This window comes from Xenopus laevis, chromosome 1S (genome assembly GCF_017654675.1).
Source record: "Xenopus laevis strain J_2021 chromosome 1S, Xenopus_laevis_v10.1, whole genome shotgun sequence".
Classification (NCBI taxonomy): domain Eukaryota; kingdom Metazoa; phylum Chordata; class Amphibia; order Anura; family Pipidae; genus Xenopus; species Xenopus laevis.
This window is the reverse complement of record NC_054372.1, coordinates 179878882-179898981: the sequence shown is the minus strand read 5'-3', so window position 1 is coordinate 179898981 and position 20100 is coordinate 179878882. Positions and strand designations below refer to the sequence as shown.

The following is a 20100-nucleotide window of genomic DNA, read 5'->3' as shown; positions in this document are numbered from 1 at the left end:
AAGTGCCATGTTGAGTTAGTGTTTAAGCTGAGGCCCTCGTTGGCAATTCATACCCAGGGTTTGCAAGAAAAATGTGTGTAGGGTTGAATTCCCCTTTAAGCTGTTTACTCAGGTATGGTAAAGCATTCTGCAGAATAAATATAGTCTTATAGCTTGCACTATTGTGGCTAATCTATTGGCAATAAACTGCCTCTGTAGCTTTCCTTCTTCCTTAAAGGGGAAGGAAACCTCCTCGGCGCTAACCCCCACCCCCCCTCCCGTGTATTGCCCCCCTCCCTCCTCCCCCCTGGCCTACCCCTCCCGCTGGGCAAATGCCCCTAACTTGTTACTTACCCTTCTGCGCAGGTCCAGTCCAGGGAGTTCACAGGCGACATCTTCTTCCACGCGATCTTCTTCCTCCTTTGACCGGCGCATGCGCAGTAGGATCATTTCGCCGGTACGATCTACTGCGCATGCGCGTGACTTTTGGCGCATGCGCAGTAGATCCGTACCGGCGAAATGCTCCTACTGCGCATGCGCCAAAACGCCGGTCAAAGGAGGAAGAAGATCGCGTGGAAGAAGATGTCGGCTGTGAACTCCCTGGACTGGACCTGCGCAGAAGGGTAAGTAACAAGTTAGGGGCATTTGCCCAGCGGGAGGGGTAGGCCAGGGGGGAGGAGGGAGGGAGGGCAATACACGGGAGGGGGGGTGGGGGGTTAGCGCCGAGGAGGTTTCCTTCCCCTTTAAACTATACCGGCCACTAGCAAAGGAATAGCTCTTGCACTTTGGGCTGGAATTAGGAGTGACAGGTAGAAATCTGTTCATTTCTTTGCAGAGCCTATAGCTGCCCATGTACCTTAACATCAACTCCTTGGCGAGGTTTGTCAGTGGACAGCTATCTGCCTGATCTGGCCTCCCATGTGGCAGTTAGTGACTGGATGATACTGCAGGCCTATGGAGGACTACATTGACAGATGCACTCATTGCCAGATCGGATTTACAAACTTGCCCAAAAAATATCTGGCCAGCTTCCAGTTAGTCATTAAGACTGTTGGGAGGCCCACATACACAGGACAATAAACTGCCAATATTTCAATACATTTTAATCCCATGGGGATCAAGATATCCAGCTCAGAGAAAAGAATACATAGAGCAGTGGATTTCAGTGGTGAGCATTTACTATGTACTCTCCTTGGTCTTACCTCTCAAAAATGTACCATTTACATTGCGTGACTCACGCTGCCAGTCACTAACGCAGCCTTCTTTAGCATACTTATTACACCACTCTATGATATAGCCGTCCAACGATTTATTCTGAGGAGTCCACTCCACCCACAGCTGCTTATCCTTGGGAAAGGCTTTCAATTTGAACTCTGGATGGAGTACTGTAATACAAACATGAGATTTAAGTCAATTAAACTGCCATTCAACCCCTCTGTCACCTTGTTTCATGGCAGTTGTGCTTTGTCTTCTACTATTTTCTATCAGATAGCAGTAGCTATATTAGTAGGACCCATGATCGTATCAGCCAGATATTGCCCATCTCAAGGACTTTACATGTATGGCCACCTTAAAGGAGAACTAAACCCTAAAAATAAATATGGCTAAAAATGCCATATTTTATATACTGAACTTATTTCACCAGCCTAAAGTTTCAGCTTGTCAATAGCAGCAATGATCCAGGACTTCAAACTTGTCACAGGGGGTCACCATCTTGGAAAGTGTCTGTGACACTCACATGCTCAGTGGGCTCTGAGCAGCTGTTGAGAAGCTAAGCTTAGGGCTCGTCACTAATTATCCAGCAGAAAATGAGGTTGGTCTGTAATATAAGCTGATGCTACAGGGCTGATTATTAAATTCTGATGCTAATTGCACTGGTTTCTGTGCTGCCATGTAGTAATTATCTGTATTAATTACTAATCAGCCTTATATTGTGACATTTCTATTCTATGTGTACTGTATATTGTGAGTGGTTCCCTAAGCTCAGTAAGTGACAGCAGCACAGAGCATGTGCAGTGAATCAGCAGAAAAGAAGATGGGGAGCTACTGGGGCATCTTTGGACACAGATCTTTACTGCTAAAGGGCTGTGGTTGCCTTGGGCTGCTACAGAAGCCGAAAAAATAATATACAACATTTCTAGCTACTTCTTTAGTTAGGCTTTAGTTCTCCTTTAAGAAATCGATTGAAGCAATCTGCTCCACTGCAGGGAAGTTTATCTAAAAAGGAAGCAATAAAGGATGCTGGGAGAGAGCAGGTATGAATGCACCAATTACATATCCAAATATATCAGCACTACTATTTACTTTGTGCATCCTGACACTAAGGGGCAGATTTATCAAGGGTTGACTTTAGAGTTCATGGGAGTTTAAAAAAACTCCCATAAACAGCCATGAACTCAAAATTCAGTAAAAAAGGGACCAATCTAAATTTATCAAAAATTTAGAATTTTTCAAACTCGGGTGAATAGGATCGACCCGCAAACTCAAATTGAATCCGAATCAAATTCGATTCGAGTTTTTTTCTCTGAAAAAAAACTAATTTTTCCTCCAAAAAAAATGGTTTTTCAGAAAGTCTGTAAAAAACTCCAAATTGATCCCAGGTGGCAAATGGTCGAATTCAAATTCTTAAAGGGGTTGTTCACCTTGAAATTAACTTTTAGTATGATGTAGAGAGTGATATTCTGTGACAATTTGCAGTCTGTTTTCTTTTATTATTATTTAAGGTTTTTGAGTTATTTAGCTTTTTATTCAGCAGCTCTGCAGTTTGCAGTTTGCAGTTTTGGTAATCTGGTTTTGAGTGTTGTTCTTAGATCTACCAGGCAGATGTTATTTTGTGTTAGGGAGCTGCTATCTGGTTACCTTCCCATTGTTCTTTTGTTTGGCTGCTGGGGGGGGAAAGGGAGGGGGGTGATATCACTCCAACTTGCAGTACAGCAGTAAAGAGTGATTGAAGTTTATCAGAGCACAAGCCACATAACTTGGGGCAGCTGGGAAATTGACAATATGTCTAGCCCCATGTCAGATTTCAAAATTGAATATAAAAAATCTGTTTGCTCTGTTGAGAAATGGATTTCAGAGCAGAATTCTGCTGGAGCAGCACTATTAACTGATTTATTTTGAAAATTCTTTTTTTCCCATGACACTATCCCTTTAACTATTCCCTAGTCTAATTCCACTATAAAATTTGAATTTCAAAATTTGAATTTTCACTTTGACTCTTGATAAATCTGCCCCTAAGGGTATGTAGCAAAATATTTGATTATTTTTATATACTTTTATGTTACAAACCCCCCCACACACACACAATTTATATCTTTCACTAATGAATAGAGACTTGTGAATTCCCTCTGGCACATTGTGGTGAGCTCTATTTCCAGGCCCCTGTGAATCAATACGTGGGAACATCACAACAATAACGTACAATACAAACCTTGGCAGTTCCCAGAACGGGGGATATTTAATTTTGATGGAGGAGAAGCAAATCTGCGGTTGTAAGCCGTGACACTGACAGAATAGAGATCCTTGGATAAGGTTTTCTTGTAGCTTGTTCCGGTCACATTGAAAGTGGTGGACTGAGAGCCGCTCTGAAAGGTTACGCTGTACAGCAAAATTTCACCATTGGCTACGGAGTCACTTAAATTCTGAAGAGAAAAGGAAAAACCATATAATGAGTATCTCGTACAGGCTCGGACTGGCAGGCTGTGGGTTCTGGCTAATGCCAGAGGGGCTGATGTAAGATCCCAATGACAGTCACTGTTTATTGGGCTAGTGTAGTCAAAATGCTTGAGCCTAGTTTGATTCCCACTCAAGCTGTGAACTCGTATTACACAAATACAGTAGAGCTCTGATACATTTTCCCGGTTTATTCGAGAATTATTTGTGGTCCAGCATTTGTACACGTCTTTATTTCTTTCCTTTCAGATTTTGCAGTTTCCGGAATTTAAAGTACGTTCTTTCTAACTTTCAAATGGGGGCCACTGAGCCCATGTAGAAAACAAATGGCGTGTACCATTATAAATCTATTCCAGCCTTCTAAATCTACAAATCAATGCATGGGTAACTTGGACCCCAGCAACCAGATTATTGAAGTTGCAAACTGAATAAAAAGCTATAGAACTAAAAAAACACAAATAAAAATGAAGACCAACTGCAAATTGTCTCAGAAGATCACTCCCTACATCATACTTAAATTAAGTTAATTTAAAGGTAAACAAGCCCTTTAAACTGATACAATTCATTGTCAGGTGACAAATATATATTTCTTGATATTTCTCTGTTTAATTTTAACAGCATAAGAAAGCTAAGGAAAAAAAAAACCATGGTTGGTGCTGGTTGGGTGTCAATATAAAGGTAGTTTTACCTTCCACATTATCATAACGTCTCTATTGCCATTTGCATCGGGGCTGTCAATTTTCTTCCATATATCTGGTCCTCTGGAAGGTGCTAGTTATTGGAAAAGAAAGGAAAATCCAATGAATAATAGTGACACGTATGACACGTACAAAAAGGATATTCCGTAGAATGCTGTGGCCATCTCTCATCTATGTAACAGTACAGTCAGTCTGATTCTCTCTTTTAAAGGAGAAGGAAAGCTACCGAAGCAGTTTATTGCCAATAGATTAGACACAATGATGCAAGCTATAACACTATATTTATTCTTCAGAATGCTTTACCATAACAGCTCTAGACACTCTCTCTGTTTGTTTAGGATAGCAACTGCAGTATTAGCTTGGTGTGACATCACTTCCTGTCTGAGTGTCTCCCTGCTCCCTCATAGCTCTGGGCTCAGATTGCAGCAGGGAGGAGAGGGAGAGAGGAGCAAACTGAGCATGCTCAAGCCCAAGCCCTGGAGGTTTAAGCTGAAAGGTGGAAGTCTGATACAGAAGCCCATGTGTACACAATAGAAGGAAAGAAAGGCTGTGTTTCTTTTGACAGAGGACACAGAGCAGCATTACTTTAAAGTAGGGATGCACAGAATCCAGGATTCGGTTCGGGATTCGGCCAGGATTCAGATTGGACCGAATCCGTGTGCCTGGCTGAAAGAAGTCCGAATCTTAATTTGCATATTCACATTGTGGGCAGGGTGGGATTTCACATGCCTTTTAGTCACAAAACAAGGAAGTAAACCAATTTTTTTCCACTTTTTCCTTTACCGCCCCTAATTTGCATAATCCCCCCCTAATTTTTGGCCGAATCTTCTGCGAAGGATTTGGCCGAATCCAAAATAGTGGATTTGGTGCATCCCTACTTTAAAGTTTTACTGGTGTATTTATATAGACCTTTCTGATAAGGCTTACATAATTTTAACCTTTCCTTCTCCTTTAACTGGAATAATTCCTACTGTGCTCCTTACCGGTTATTAAAAAAAACGCTCACCCTAGCAACTATATTTTGGATTCATTGATTCCAGGGACCTAAGAGTAGGCCAACTATTTACAAGTAATTCACCTTATCAAGGTCTTGGAAAAATCATCATTTCAGATTATCAATCAGTGTCACTAAATGTTTAGGGGGCTGAATCTATTAAGGCTTCCTGTCTCAATGAGTTTTCACTTACGAGCTTCTGGTGTCACTTGCTTCTTTAATTCACTCCAGTCGCTCCAAAATCCATGCCCATCTTTGTGTATGCAGCGTATTGAAACCTCATACACTGTATTTGGCAGCAAGTCTTGCAAGGTGAAGGAATCTCTGTGGGATGCGGTGTCTTCCTCTGGTACCTAATATTTTAAAAGACATGAAGGTTCATATAAAATGCAGGTTCCTTTATGAACGTTATACTGTAGACCCAGATTTATGTTTTTCCGGAATTAACACGCTTTGTCATCAGGGCCGGATATACATTGCTGGCGCCCCTAGACCCGATGCCGCTTGTCACCCCTGTCCTCTCCCCTTCCTTTGTGCAAATGCAGACTTTTTATCAGGTGCACTGGGGATTGGTGCATCGGAAATTTTAAAAAACGATTGTATCTCATGATCAGCTCCAAAGCTTCTGAACCAATGCAGGTGTTGTTGGGCTTCATGCCGCCTCCTAAAATCCTGCTGTCCTAGGTCCTGTCGTTGGTGACCATTCCACAAATTCTGCCCTGTTTGTCATGATCCCATCAGCCAAGCCATTTTTTTTTTTTTTGGACTTAATGCCGTTTTGACCGTTTAAACTTAAAATCAGGTTCTTAAAATCTGGATACCGGGAAAAAACAATGGGCCAGACCCCCTCTCCCAACATTCGGGTTGAAAAAAAGTTTTTATCTTTTTTGGCGACGCGCATGTGTGCGCCGAGTGACACCATTTGCGCGCTGTTTGGGCATGCGTGCTGAACGACTCCTTTATGCTCAGTGCATCACAGTAGGGGGGCGGGAGGGGGGACCCTGGACAGCAGTCCCGGTTGGCCCCGGCCCCCCCAGTCTGACTCTGGTTGGGCACTATGACCCATATTTGGTGGACTTGGTGCCTTTGGTGCAGATAGGGTTGCCACCTTTCCCCCCCCCCCACGAACACTGGATGGGAGCTGGGACTGTGACGTAGTGGGGGGCAGGGCCATGACGTGTTGGGGTGCGACTGTAACATCAGGGGCGGAGCTATGATGTGGCAATCAGCCGATCGCCGCGTCAATCCTGGCTGGTTTTCCTAATTTGGAGAACCGGGCAGCCAGTTTTCACCCAAACAGCTATTCCTGCTTTTCAGCTCTCTTACTCTGAGTTAGTCAGCATAACTATTCAGTGAGTTTGCAATTGATCCTCAGCATTCAGCTCAGATTCAAAAGCAACAGGTATGACCCATGTGCCCCTACCCCTCAAGTCACTGATTGGTTACTGCCTGGTAACCAATCAGTGGAAAGCAAGAGAGCTGAAAAGCAGGAAGTAGTGTTCTGACTATTATGTTACACATCCAGTCACTCCAGCCTTTATACATTACAATTTTGTCTAACTAACTATATTAGAAACATTTTTTATTTTGCACAGCCTATCTATTTACCCAATTTTTTTTTTACACTGAACTGTTTCTTTAATCAAGCAAATATATTTGGCAAATCTGTAAGAAGGGTAAAATCTTGAGCCATGGATAGGCTGGTGTGTCCTCAGACAGGGTTGAGGAACAGCAGTGTTTTGCTGTGTGCCTATCTGCCTTGTATCCCATAACTAAGGTAACCCCATAGTGTAAGCTGCTACTGGTGTGAGAGAGGAACAAGTGATTAAGTAGAATGGAATGCCACTGATGGGAACTGTAAAACATACCACCATCAAGCTCAGGCTGAACCAACCAGGACATAAAAAAATAAAAACAAAAGTTACCATCTCCCAATCCTGGGTTTTAACGGGCCGATATCGGATGTTGTATTTCAGATTAAAAGCATTCGTTATTGGGTTCTTCCATTCGATTTTCAGTGCATTTGGTAACTCCAGGGATGAGATAAGCTCACTGAGTTGAGGTGGATTAGGTTTGACTGAGAAGAAAACAAACAAGATTGTATAGAAACCTGCTCAGTGCAATGGTTTTTCTTTTATATATACATACATACATACACACACAGAAAGCTAATAAAGTGGAGCCACACTCACAAGTCTTGAGAAGGCTAGATTGCTAGCCAAAACATTACTCCATTTTTAAAAATAAATAAATATTTTTATAAGACCTGAGTGTGGTTCCACTTCATTACTTTATTAATCCATATTGACACTGTTCACCACTAAAGACCTGTGAGTGCAGTGTAATAGGATGTTTTCTCCAGACTCATGCACCCAGGCTGTAACCATGGAATGCACATTTTCGGCTAAATATCTCTCTCTCTCTCTCTCTCTCAAGTGAGTTTTGTGAAACATGCACAAGTTGTAGCGATCCGTTTCAGAGTGGGATGATGTCACTTCTGTTGGGCCAATGCCTGAAGCATTAACAACTGAATTAGACTGAAATTCGCTTGGTAGAACCCTTTAGTGGAACCCTTGTTTCAGTGAGTTCAGTGTGTATGGAACGCATTTTAGGACATCCTCCGAGGAAATCCCTGTCCTGTATGCAATCTCCTATGCTAGAGGAATACAACATCGCCTGCTTTTCAACTCACTCCCTCAAAGCAGACGTCACAGCTCGCTCCTCCTTCCTCAGCTGTCAGCTCCTGCTCCTCAGATATCCGACCTGGGTCCTCGCTCCTCCCTCCTCAAACATCCATCCTGGGTCATCCCTCCTCCCTCCTTAGCCATCCGACATGGGTCCTAGGTCCTCACTCCTCAGTCATGCATCCTGGGTCCTCATTCCTCCCTCCTCAGCCATCCGTCATGGGTGGTCGCTTCTGCCTCCTCAGCCATCAGTCCTGGGTCCTAGTTTCTCCCTCCTCATCGTAGGAGAAGGACTGAGTGCGGAGGGCTGAGGAGGGAGTTCATATGGCTGACGGCTGAGAAGGGAGTGTAGAGGACGGATGTGTGACTGCAGCATTTAAGGATGAGTGACAGTAAAAACACCCGATGCTGCATTCCTAAGCCATAGAACAATGCATGGAGGACAGGGATTTCCCCGGAGGATGTCCTAAAATGCGTTCTGTACGTGGGAGCTCAATTTTGTATCCATTTTAGTGCTTTGCATTTGCACATGTGAGAGGCTGCAGTTTATTACAAGATAATATTAACTCCTATAGTAGGAGCTTCAGGGGAGGGTCGACCTTGAAATCTATGTTGGACAATACTGTGCAGCACTGTTTCACGCCCCATTTTGCAAAAAAATTCTCAAAATTCCAAAAAACTCACAAAATGCATTGAAGTCAAAGGGCATCATAAATTATTTTGACATGTGACAATTTTTACACAAGCAACGTTTTTGTTGCAGTGAATTTTTTCGCCGCAAGTCCATGCCTGGCGTATAAATTCGCCCATCACTAATGACAGCACATCAGTGCCTGGTTGCTATGGGTTACCATTCTGTTAGCTACTGTGTCCAAACTTTCCCTGTTCCTCCAAAGCTAAAGTCCATCTCCAGCACAACTGTTTGTGGGCACATGGATAGGAACAGATTGCCCATTCACTAAAGTTACATGTATTGCTCATAACATATTTAGAGTTCACATATCTGTGGCTCTCTACTGCTCAGCAACATTTACCTATATTGACAGGATCTATTGTCAGCGTCTCCGATTTTTGAATTCCAAGCTCATTTGTGGCTTCCACTTGGAATGTAGTATCAATATAGAACTGAAATCCTGGAGAATGGATTGTACAAGAATTATTGGCTCCTCTGCAGTAGTTTGCGCCAAAGTGTGCCCTTTAAAGACAAAAAAAAAATGAAGGTGAGTGTAGTCTCATGTTTCTAGTGCAAAACTAGTGCGTCAGTATTGTGAGTGGGCTAGGACGGTGTGCATTTGGCTTGTAGCACAAATACAAGAAAACAGAGTGCAGTTTTACACACTGAGCTAAAGGTAATGTATGCAGAAGAGGGGGAACAGGGGAAAGTGGATATTTGCGAGGAGGCCCAGGCCCACTAAGGTACATCACTTTAAGAACTTGCCGGAATTGTAACTATTGTGTATATAAACAAGCTTCTATGTAGCAATGAAGGCAACTGATAGATAAGCTCTGTAGTACATCATTATAGTCTACAAAGATATGTAACCCAAGCCTTTTCTCCCTTGAATGGCTGCCCCCATGGCTACAAAGCAGCTTATTTATATAAACTATAGTAGTGTTTCTGAATTAAACAGATTTACCAGTGCAGAACAGTATATTTTTAATTACTTTTAACACTTGGTGTTACCTTTAAGCCTCATATTGCTGACATGCTTGCTCGGATGAGCATACTGCAAAGAAAATGATTTTGCCTGCTTTTCACTCTGCTTTTGGAGACCACCTTACCTGAACTTCTGGTCTCCTTCAGTATTTGTATACCCATGTTTGGGGGAAGTCCATTTCCTCCCTCTGGCCCTAGCAGCAGGTAAGCCCATAACCTTGCTTTGCACCAATTCAGAGCCCCTCTCCGCAGTCAGTGCCAAGGGATTCCTACAGGAGCAGCAGATAAGACAAGCACTCACAGGAAAGGGAAAGGACAGCATATAGAAGTACGACACAGTATTCTCTAGGCAAAGCTTAGGCCTGTTAAAGTGAAAGCTGCAGAAAGCAGGGAGAACACAGTCACCTTCAGAGGAAAAGAGAACATTAGTAAATGGAGAAAGGACTAGAGTTCTAGAGAGAAAGTGATGCAAGATATCAGCAGATCCAGTTAGTGAATAGGCATGGGTTAGAAACATCCAATATGGAGTGCATGCTGTCCTCTATAGACAAGCTGAGAGTATCCATGTTTGGGGATTATTCCAACCGCAAAGCTTGGTAATGGTGGGACAATGCCTGTAGATCTGGAGCCCCCATTAAAGGGGAGTAAAAAAATGCTTCATGTGCAAAATCTTCAGCTTCTGTTGCATTACAACTTCCAGCAGATACCCCCCCCACCAAATTATTAAAGGGGTTGTTAACTTTTAGTATGATGCAGAGAGTGATAGTCTGAGACAATCTGCAATTGGTTTTCATTTTTTTCTATTATTTATGGTTTTTGAGTTATTTAGCTTTTTATCCAGCAGCTCTCTAGTTTGCAGTGTCAGCAATTTGGTTGCTAGGGTCCAAATTTCCCTAGCAACCATGCACTGATTTCAATTAGCGGCTGGAAGATGAATAGGAGAGGGACTTAATAGAAAGATGAGCAATGAAAGGTATCAACAGTAAATGTGTAGCCTGACAGAGCATTTGTTTTTAGATGGGGTCAGTGACCCCCCATTGGAAAGCCGGAAAGAAACAGAAGAAAACTGCAAATAATTAAAAAAATATATAAAAACTAAATAATGAAGACCAATGGAAAAGTTGCTGAGAATTAGCCATTCTACAATATACTAAAAGTTAACTTGAAGGTGAACCACCAAGTGAACCAAGGTCAAAACCCGTCCCTGTGCTGAATGCAGCTTTCTGGTAGAGGCCTAACAGATTTAAATACATGGAAAAAAGAAACTGGTTTTGTTAAATATCACTTTACCTCTTATTTTTTTTTTCTTCTTTCTTTTCAATTTCTTTTTATTGAATTTAATAATAATCCAGCAATAAACATTTCATGCGACAAGTTGACTTGACTTTAGAATAAGTAATGAAATAAAGTATAATAACCAAGACTAGTAAAAACTAGTAATAACTAGTCTTTTTTTTTTTTTCAAAATATTTGATGCTTGTGAAATTTGTAAAGAGGTGAATTGTCATTGTAACAAATGAAATAATTGCAGTTGGCGCCACCTTGTGGACGTGTTGACCACACTGCAATTCTGAATATTCAAGAGATAATTGTGAACATAAAAATACACAGAACCAAACTGCCCATGGGTCGTACTGAACAAGTGGGCCAAGCAGTTCAAAAACATGGAATGAAGATTTTAATAAAAGCAAAGGGCACACACTACAACCAATAGGCCACGCACCAGAAATAGCTGAGCTTTGGCCATTTGCTCTCAGAGGGGCGGGTGACATTTTTGACTGTGGAAGAGACAAACCAGGTCTAGAGTTAAGAGGACAGGAGCCCTGGCAATATAGGGGGCACTTGCCCCAAGTGATATGGGAGACAACAGGGTAATTTAGGGTTACCCAACTTGTATCTGTTTTAAAGGAATTGTTTAGTGTAAAAATAAAAAAACTGGGTAAATAGACAGGCTGTGCAAAATAAAAAATGTTTCTAATATAATTAGTTAGCCAAACATGTAATGTATAAAGGCTGGAGTGAATGGATGTCTAACATAATAGCCAGAACACTACTTCCTGCTTTGCAGCTCTCTTGGTTTACACTGATTGGTTACCAGGCAGTAACCAATCAGTGACTTGAGGGGGGGCCACATGGGTCATATCTGTTGCTTTTGAATCTGAGCTGAATGCTGAGGATCAATTGCATACTCACTGAACAGTTATGTCCCATGTGGCCCCCCTTCAAGTCACTGACTAACTCAGAGTTAGAGAGCTGAAAAGCAGGAAGTAGTGTTCTGGCTATTATGTTACACATCCATTCACTCCAGCCTTTATACACTACGGGGTCTATTTACTAAGCTCCGAATACCTGAAATTCCCCGAAATCCGATAAATTTGTGATTTTTTTTTATAAAATCGGACTTTTAAAAAAAATCACAAATTTTTCGGAATTTATTAAACCCCGAGGTTATAAAAAACACGAAATCTCAAAACTTGTCTAGGTTGCATAAAAGTCAATGGGAACAGTCCCATTGATTTTTGGTTGTGTCTGGGGTTTCGGGCATTTTCATGATGTTTTCGTAGCTTCCGGGTGAAAACTCAAAAAAATTCTGAGATTTCGGGTAAAATACACGGAAAAATCGTGAAAATCGGAGCTTTTCACGCAAAGCAAATGTTCAGGAAAATGTAATAATAAATAAGCGTTAAAAACCCGAGCGAGTTAGATCGGAGTTTGTAGCAGCCGATATTGAGATAAATTCGGACCTTGATAAATAACCCCCTACATGTTTGGCTAACTAACTATATTAGAAACATTTTTTATTTTGCACAGCCCATCTATTTACAAAGTTTTTATCTTCACACTGAACTGTACCTTTTAACTGCCAGTATCTCGGTGCATATGCTTCTAGTAAAGTGAATCTGAAGGCAGACAAAGCTGAAACAGCCAATCACAGCACAACCTGATACATAAACAAGTCTCAGCTTTTTCACCAGCCCCGTTAACCTCACATTAGGGGTGACCCATTTGTGCTGTTGGCACCCATGTGTGGCATTTACAGGGTCTGATCTGTCACAGCTACAAACTATTGAGTTGGTGCAGCTTTAGTCATAATGGGAGATCATTTCAATCTACACACATATAAATGAGAGGGAAATATGTTTATTTATACAGAAGATCATGTTTTCTGCTGTAGAGAAAGACATAAGAAGTCACTATGGAGTTCTGTGACCATATACAGCAAACCTTACACAATCCTTCTTCTACTTCCCAACCATTCAACCGTCCCCAAGATTTATTATTTGCTTGAGATGAGCTGCCATCTACCCTATACAACACTGTGAATTGTACAACTCCCAGTATTTATAATATAATACACAAAAGCCATGAATATCTTGTAAATTATATCCTTATAAACGGTGAGTTCTGATGTCATTTATGTCACCTGACTCACTGAAATCTGTGTATTATAATAAATTAAGTACCCCAGTTGCAAAATATGAGGATATTAGAACTTATAATATCCTTATATTTTACAAGAGGGGGTACTTTATTCACTATATTATGTGCAACTCCCAGCACCAGCCATCCCTTCTCCTGGTTCCTTTTTGTTACATTCTACTCTACATATACTTCACTGTTATGTACAACTCCCTGTAACAAGCCTAATTAAAGAAGTAGCTAGAAATGTTGTACATTATGTTTTGAGCTTCTGTACCAGCCCAAGGCAACCACAGTCCTTTAGCAGTAAAGATCTGTGTCTCCAAAGATGCCCCAGTAGCTCCCCATCTTCTTTTCTGCTGATTCACTGCACATGCTCTGTGCTGCTGTCACTTACTGAGCTTAGGGACCCACTCACAATATACAGTACCCATAGGGGCATATTAATCAAGAGTTGAATTTTGAATTGAAAAACAATTCAAAAAGACCAACCGAAATTAAGTTGAAGGATTTTTTTGGTAGAATAGGTCAGTTTTCAATCGAATAGGTTCGTATTGGGCCGAATTCGAATCATACGAATCAAAGGAATAGCGCATTAGATCGAATTTCATTCTAAGTTTTTCCCCCAAAAAACTTCGATTTTTCAAAGTCCACCAATTGACACCAAATAGGTTTTAGGAGGTCCCCCATAGGCTAAAACAGCAATTCGGCAGGCAAGAGACAGTAGATAATAAATTTCGATATTCAATTTTTTAAATTTTTTTCATATTCAAAACTAATTTGGACTATCCCCAGTTGAAGTGCACAAAAAATAGCTCGAAAATTCAAATTGTTTTCATTCGAAAATTCACCCCGACCTTCGATAAATCTGCCCCATAGAGTAGAAATATCACAATATAAGGCTGATTAGTAATTAATACAGATAATTACTACATGGCAGCACAGAAACCAGTGCAATTAGCATCAGAATTTAATAATCTGCCCTGTAGCATCATCTTATATTACAGGGGAAGCTCATTTTCTGCTGGATAATTAGTGACGACCCCTAAGCTTAGCTTCTCAACAGCTGCTCAGAGCCCACTGAGCATGTGAGTGTCACAGACACTTTCCAAGATGGTGACCCCCTGTGACAAGTTTGAAGTCCTGGATCATTGCTGCTATTGACAAGCTGAAACTTTAGGCTGGTGCAATAAGTTCAATTTATAAAATAAAGCATTTTTAGCCATATTCATTGTTAGGGCTCTTACACATGAGCGTTTTTACCTGCGCTCCCCTGCATTCCGTTTTTCGGCGTTCAGCCGCAGGGGAGCGCAGGAATAGACGCATTTTATTATTTCAAATGGGACTGTACTCACACAGGCGCATGTAGGCGCCGAACGCAGGAAAAATGCAGCATGTTGTGTCTCAACCTGCGTTCGGCGCCTACATGCGCCTGTGTGAGTAAAGTCCCATTTGAAATAATGAAATGCGTCTATTCCTGCGCTCCCCTGCGGCTGAACGCCGAAAAACGGAATGCAGGGGAGCGCAGGTAAAAACGCTCATGAGTAAGAGCCCTTAGGGTTTAGTTCTTCTTTAACCCCCCCCCCCATCCAGTGCCCATGGTGTTCATCCAGAATGTGCAACAAGTCTTTCCCACCATCACCTTCACTGTCCTGCACAAATCGTAGCCGCAGACATGAATTCTCGTGCAATATCTAGAAATCACGGGAAACATGTCACATCATGTAATTCTCATGAACTGCTGAGTTCCCATGAATGTAAAACAGAGGAACTATAGGCCCTCAGGAAATTTCTTCATTACACACAAATTCTTTCCATTCACACACCACAATCGCATGACTGTGTGTTACACTTAACTGGAACACCAAAAAATGTAAATGTTTTACAGGAATGACAAAATAATGTAGTGTTGCCCTGCACTGCTGTGTTTGCTTCAGAAACTCTACTATAGTTTATATAAAGAAGCTGCTGTGTAGCCATAGGGTGACAATTCAAGTACAGGATACACAGTAGATAATAGACAAGTTCTGAAGAATCCCATTGTATGCTACAGAGCTTATCTGTTATCAACTGGTTATCCTGTGTCTTTTTTCCTTTTTCAGCTTGAATGGCTGCCCCCATGGCTACACAGCAGCTTGTTTATATAAACTATAGTAGTACTTATCTGTTATCTACTGTGTATCCTGTGCTTGAATGGCTGCCCCCATGGCTACACAGCAGCTTGTTTATATAAACTATAGTAGTACTTATCTGTTATCTACTGTGTATCCTGTGCTTGAATGGCTGCCCCTATGGCTACACAGCAGCTTGCTTATATAAACTATAGTAGTACTTATCTGTTATCTACTGTGTATCCTGTACTTGAATGGCTGCCCCCATGGCTACACAGCAGTTTGTTTATATAAACTATAGTAGTACTTATCTGTTATCTACTGTGTATCCTGTACTTGAATGGCTGCCCCCATGGCTACACAGCAGCTTGCTTATATAAACTATAGTAGTACTTATCTGTTATCTACTGTGTATCCTGTACTTCAATGGCTGCCCCCATGGCTACACAGCAGTTTGTTTATATAAACTAAAGTAGAGTTTCTGAAGCAAATACACCAGTTTTACCAGAGCAACACTAAATTATTTTGTCATTCCTTTAAAACACTTTAATTTTTTGGTGTTACTGTTCCTTTAAAAGATCAGGCTCCACAGTTCTTGACCACCTGCCCCTAACTTAGCACCAAATCAGCAGAGAGCTGCGTTCCTTCCAAACTGATGTACTGGTATAACCTTCCTCTTTGTACTAAGGGGCAGATTTATCAAAGGTCGAGGTGAATTTTCTAATGAAAAAAATTTGCGTTTCAAGCTATTTTTTGTGCACTTCGACTAGGGAATAGTCCAAATTCGATTATAAAAAAATAAAAAAAAATTGAATATAGAAATTTATCATGTACTGTCTCTTTAAAAATTCGACCATCCACCATCTAAAACCTGCCGAATTGCTGATTTAGCCTATGGGGGACCTCCTAGCATCTATTTGGAGTCAATTGGTGGACTTTGAAAAACCAAAGTTTTTTTTGGGAAAATCTTCGAATCAAATTCGATCGAATGCGCTATTCCTTCGATTCGAATAGGCCAAATATGGACCTATTCGACCAAAAAAAAACTTCAACTTAATTTCGGTTGGTCTTTTTGAATATGAATTTCGATGTTTTTTTCAGTTCAATCCTTGATAAATATGCCCCTTAATGTACAACAATGACAATCGTGAAGTGAAATCACTCTCAAAACGAGATGCTTTCACAAATTCAAGTTTCGAAGGGGAATAAAAGCTAGAGGGCAACCTTAAAGCGTTCAGCAATAAAAGCTTAATGAGCAATTTAACTAATACAGCAGTACAGATCCATTTGCAGTCTTGTTCTGCCTTCCAGGGTCCCAGCTGGTCTCTAACTTCTAATGAGACCAACTGCAAACCCACACTGGCACGTGCCCAAATGGGACCCAGGCCGGGGCAACATAGTGAATAGTCACTTAGGGGGCAGATTTATTAAAGGGATACTGTCATAGGAAAACATGTTTTTTCCAAAACGCATCAGTTAATAGTGCTGCTCCAACAGAATTCTGCACTGAAATCCAATTCTCAAAAGATCAAACAGATTTTTTTATATTCAATTTTGAAATCTGACATGGGGCTTGACATATTGTCACTTTCCAGCTGCCCCCAGTCATGTGACTTGTGCCTGCACTTTAGGATGGAACTACTTTCTGGCAGGCTGTTATTTCTCCTACTTAATGTAACTGAATCAGTCTCAGTGGGACTTGGCTTTTACTATTGAGTGATGTTCTTAGGGAGCTGTTAGCTTGTGTTAGGGAGCTGCTATCTCGTTACCTTCCCATTGTTCTTTTGTCAGGCTGCTGGGGGGGGGGAAGGGAGGGGGTAATATCACTCCAACTTGCAGTACAGCAGTAAAGAGTGACTGAAGTTTATCAGAGCACAAGTCACATGACTGGGGCTGGGGCAGCTGGGAAATTGACAATATATCTAGCCCCATGTCAGATTTAAAAACTGAATATAACAAAATCAGTTTTTTTGAAAAAAGGATTTCAGTGCAGAAAAAAAACATGTTTTCCCATGACAGTATCCCTTTAAGATTAACAAAAAATTTGTGCTGGAAGCCAATTTTAGCACTAACAAAGTTTAGAAAGTGCAATAAAAAAAAAGCTAAAATCATAAGAGGAGGATATACTCAGTTCACCCCGGTCTATAGGTGCATGTATATGAAACAAACGCAAAGAGTTAGGAGTTTCCTCCAAAAATAAAGCAAAAGGTAGTAAAATTACAAGTAAATGTATTAGGACATTAGAGGTCACCTGTCATGTCCTAATAAATGTACTTGAAATGTACTACCTTTTGGTTTATTTTTGGAGGAAAACTCATAACTCTTTGCGTTTGTTGCAGATTTATTAAAGGTCAATTGAAAATTCAAATTCGAATTTTCACATTTTTTATGGTCAAAACTCTCAAATTCGACTAGAGAATTATCCAAACTCGATTAGACTTTTTTTTTTTTTTTAAAAAAATTGAATATGATTTTCGAGATTTATCATGCTCTTTAAGAATTCAAATTCGACTATTCGCCACCTAAAACCTCCCGAATGAATGTATAAGTGAATGGGAGAGGTCCAGTAACAAATGTGGAGATGTTTGTAGCCTTCCTGACATTCACGTTTTTTTCTAAATCAAGTTTGGTCGAATTCGATCCGAGTTTTCAGGTCTGTAAAATTCAACAAAATTCCAATATTCGATTTTTTAAATACATTTCCCCCAATCGAATTTCGAGTGAAATCGAATTCAAGTGAGATGAGAAAAGCTCACATGAATTCAAAATTCGAATCTTGATAAATGTGCCCCTTAGTCTACAGTTGAAAGGGATATATGAAGTTGTTTTAGAGTTCATTACATGGAGCCCCTTGACAACTACTACTAGCCTTATAATCTACAATAGTATATACAGGATCCCACATTATTCACTTCCAATCTTTTTGCAAGTAAAAGTAACTTTACCATCGGTGTGATAGAGTGTAGTTTGTAGGCAGATTAGTAGGCCTTCCAGGGTCCCAAGTGCAGGTCAGGTTGTCTTGGTTATACACAATGCACGTCAGGTTCGTAGGCTTATCTGGAGGCACTGGAAAAACATGCAAAATATCATCAGCTCTATTAAACTACAGTTACAGGACTGTGATAAGAACAGCTGGGATTCTCCACTGAGTAAGAGTAAAACCCATTTCCCTCCTTTAGGTGGCGCTATTGTTAATAGGGATGCACCGAATCCATTATTTTGGATTCGGCCGAATCCCCAAATCCATCTTGGAAGATTCGCCGAATATCGAACCGAATCCTAATTTGCATATGCAAATTAGGGGCAGGAAAGGAAAAAGTGGAAAAAAATCGGTTTGCTTCCTTGGTTTTTAACAAACAGTCAAGTAAAATCTTGCCCTCCCCACAATTTGCATATGCAAATTAGGATTCGGATTCGTCCGAATCCGAATCCTACTGAAAAAGGCAGAATCTTGGTCAAATCCCGAACCGAATCCTGGATTCGGTGCATCCCTAATTTTTAACCATACACTGAACGTTGAAAGGATGTGTCCTTTATAGGGAGTCACCGAATCCAGGATTCGGTTCAGGATTCGGCCTTTTTCAGCAGGATTAGGATTAAGACGAATCCTTCTGCCCGGCCGAACCAAATCCGAATTTGCATAAAAACAAAACAAGGAAGTAAAAAATGTTTTCCCCTTCCCACCCCTATTTTGCATATGCAAATTAGGATTCGGTTTCGGTTCAGTATTCGGCCGAATCTTTCGCAAAGGATTTGGGGGTTCGGCCGAATCCAAAATAGTGGATTCGGTGCATCCCTAGTCCTTTATTTATATTTGCGGTATATGTTGAATCCTCATGAGGAAATTACCACCCAGCAAGCAGTTACATGTACAGGTACGCGGTTTATTATCCAGAATGCTCGGGACCTGGGGTTTTCTGGATAACAGATCTTTCCATAATTTGGATCCTCATACCTTAAGTCTACTAGAAAATCATGTAAACATGAAATAAACCCAATAGGCTGGTTCTGCTTCCAATAAGGATTAATTATATCTTAACAAGTACACGTTACTGTTTTATTACTGCTGAGAAAAAGGAAATCATTTTTAAAAATTTGACATGAGTCAAGTGCTAGCCATCTGTACTACTGCTACTTTGTTGCGACTGACTGCTGCAAAGATAACTGTATTTAAATGATATGACAAAGCTAATAAGGAAGCACATATGGACTTGGGGTTTGCCGGATAACGGATCTTTCTGTAATTTGGATCTTCATACCTTAAAGATACTGGAAAAACCCTTAAACATTAATTAAACCCAATGGGCTGGTTTTAATTCCAATAAGGATTAATTATATCTTAGTTGGGATCAAGTACAAGCTACTGTTTTATTGTAACAGAGAAAAAGGAAATCATTTTAAAAAATTTGGGTTATTTGGATAAAATGGAGTCTGTGGGATATGGCCTTTCCGTAATTCTGAGCTTTCTGGATAACGGGTTTCCAGATAACGGATCCCATACCTGCACTTTTCTGATCATGGATGGGGGAAGTGGCACCAGAGATTTACAATTCCCCCTCCATCATTTTCATCAATCACCCTGCAAGATGTGGCAAACACTGTGCTAATTTGCACCTGGGCAGTTACTCATAGCAACCAATAAGCGACTGGCTTTTTACAGGCAGATGCCTGTAAAACAGGAAGTGCTGTCATTGTAAACCAGAAATGACATCATGGGAAGTAGATGTGATCAGAAAAAAGGAGTAAAAATCGATATTGAGAAGACCCGCAAAACCGCCGACCCGCGTCTATACCCGCACCCAGAACTTTACCCGCAACCCGCAGGGCACAACAGGTTTTTGCAGGTAACCCGCGGGCACCCGACCCGCTGCAGGACTCTACCATA

General features: G+C 41.0%; 1 protein-coding gene across 2 annotated transcripts in view; it reads right to left on the bottom strand.

Moving 5' to 3' along the window:
• The window catches only part of il6st.S (interleukin 6 cytokine family signal transducer S homeolog), a 45853-nt gene that overhangs the window by 8365 nt on the left and 17388 nt on the right, over positions 1-20100 (bottom strand). Inside the window, exons 4-11 of one of the 2 annotated variants that reach the window (XM_018240972.2) lie at positions 18161-18281; positions 9810-9953; positions 9062-9222; positions 7269-7420; positions 5537-5696; positions 4340-4422; positions 3410-3620; positions 1182-1364 (exon numbers count right to left, since the gene is read on the bottom strand). In XM_018240972.2, coding sequence (XP_018096461.1) covers positions 1182-1364; positions 3410-3620; positions 4340-4422; positions 5537-5696; positions 7269-7420; positions 9062-9222; positions 9810-9953; positions 18161-18281 — 1215 coding nt within the window. 2 annotated transcript variants of the gene reach the window in all.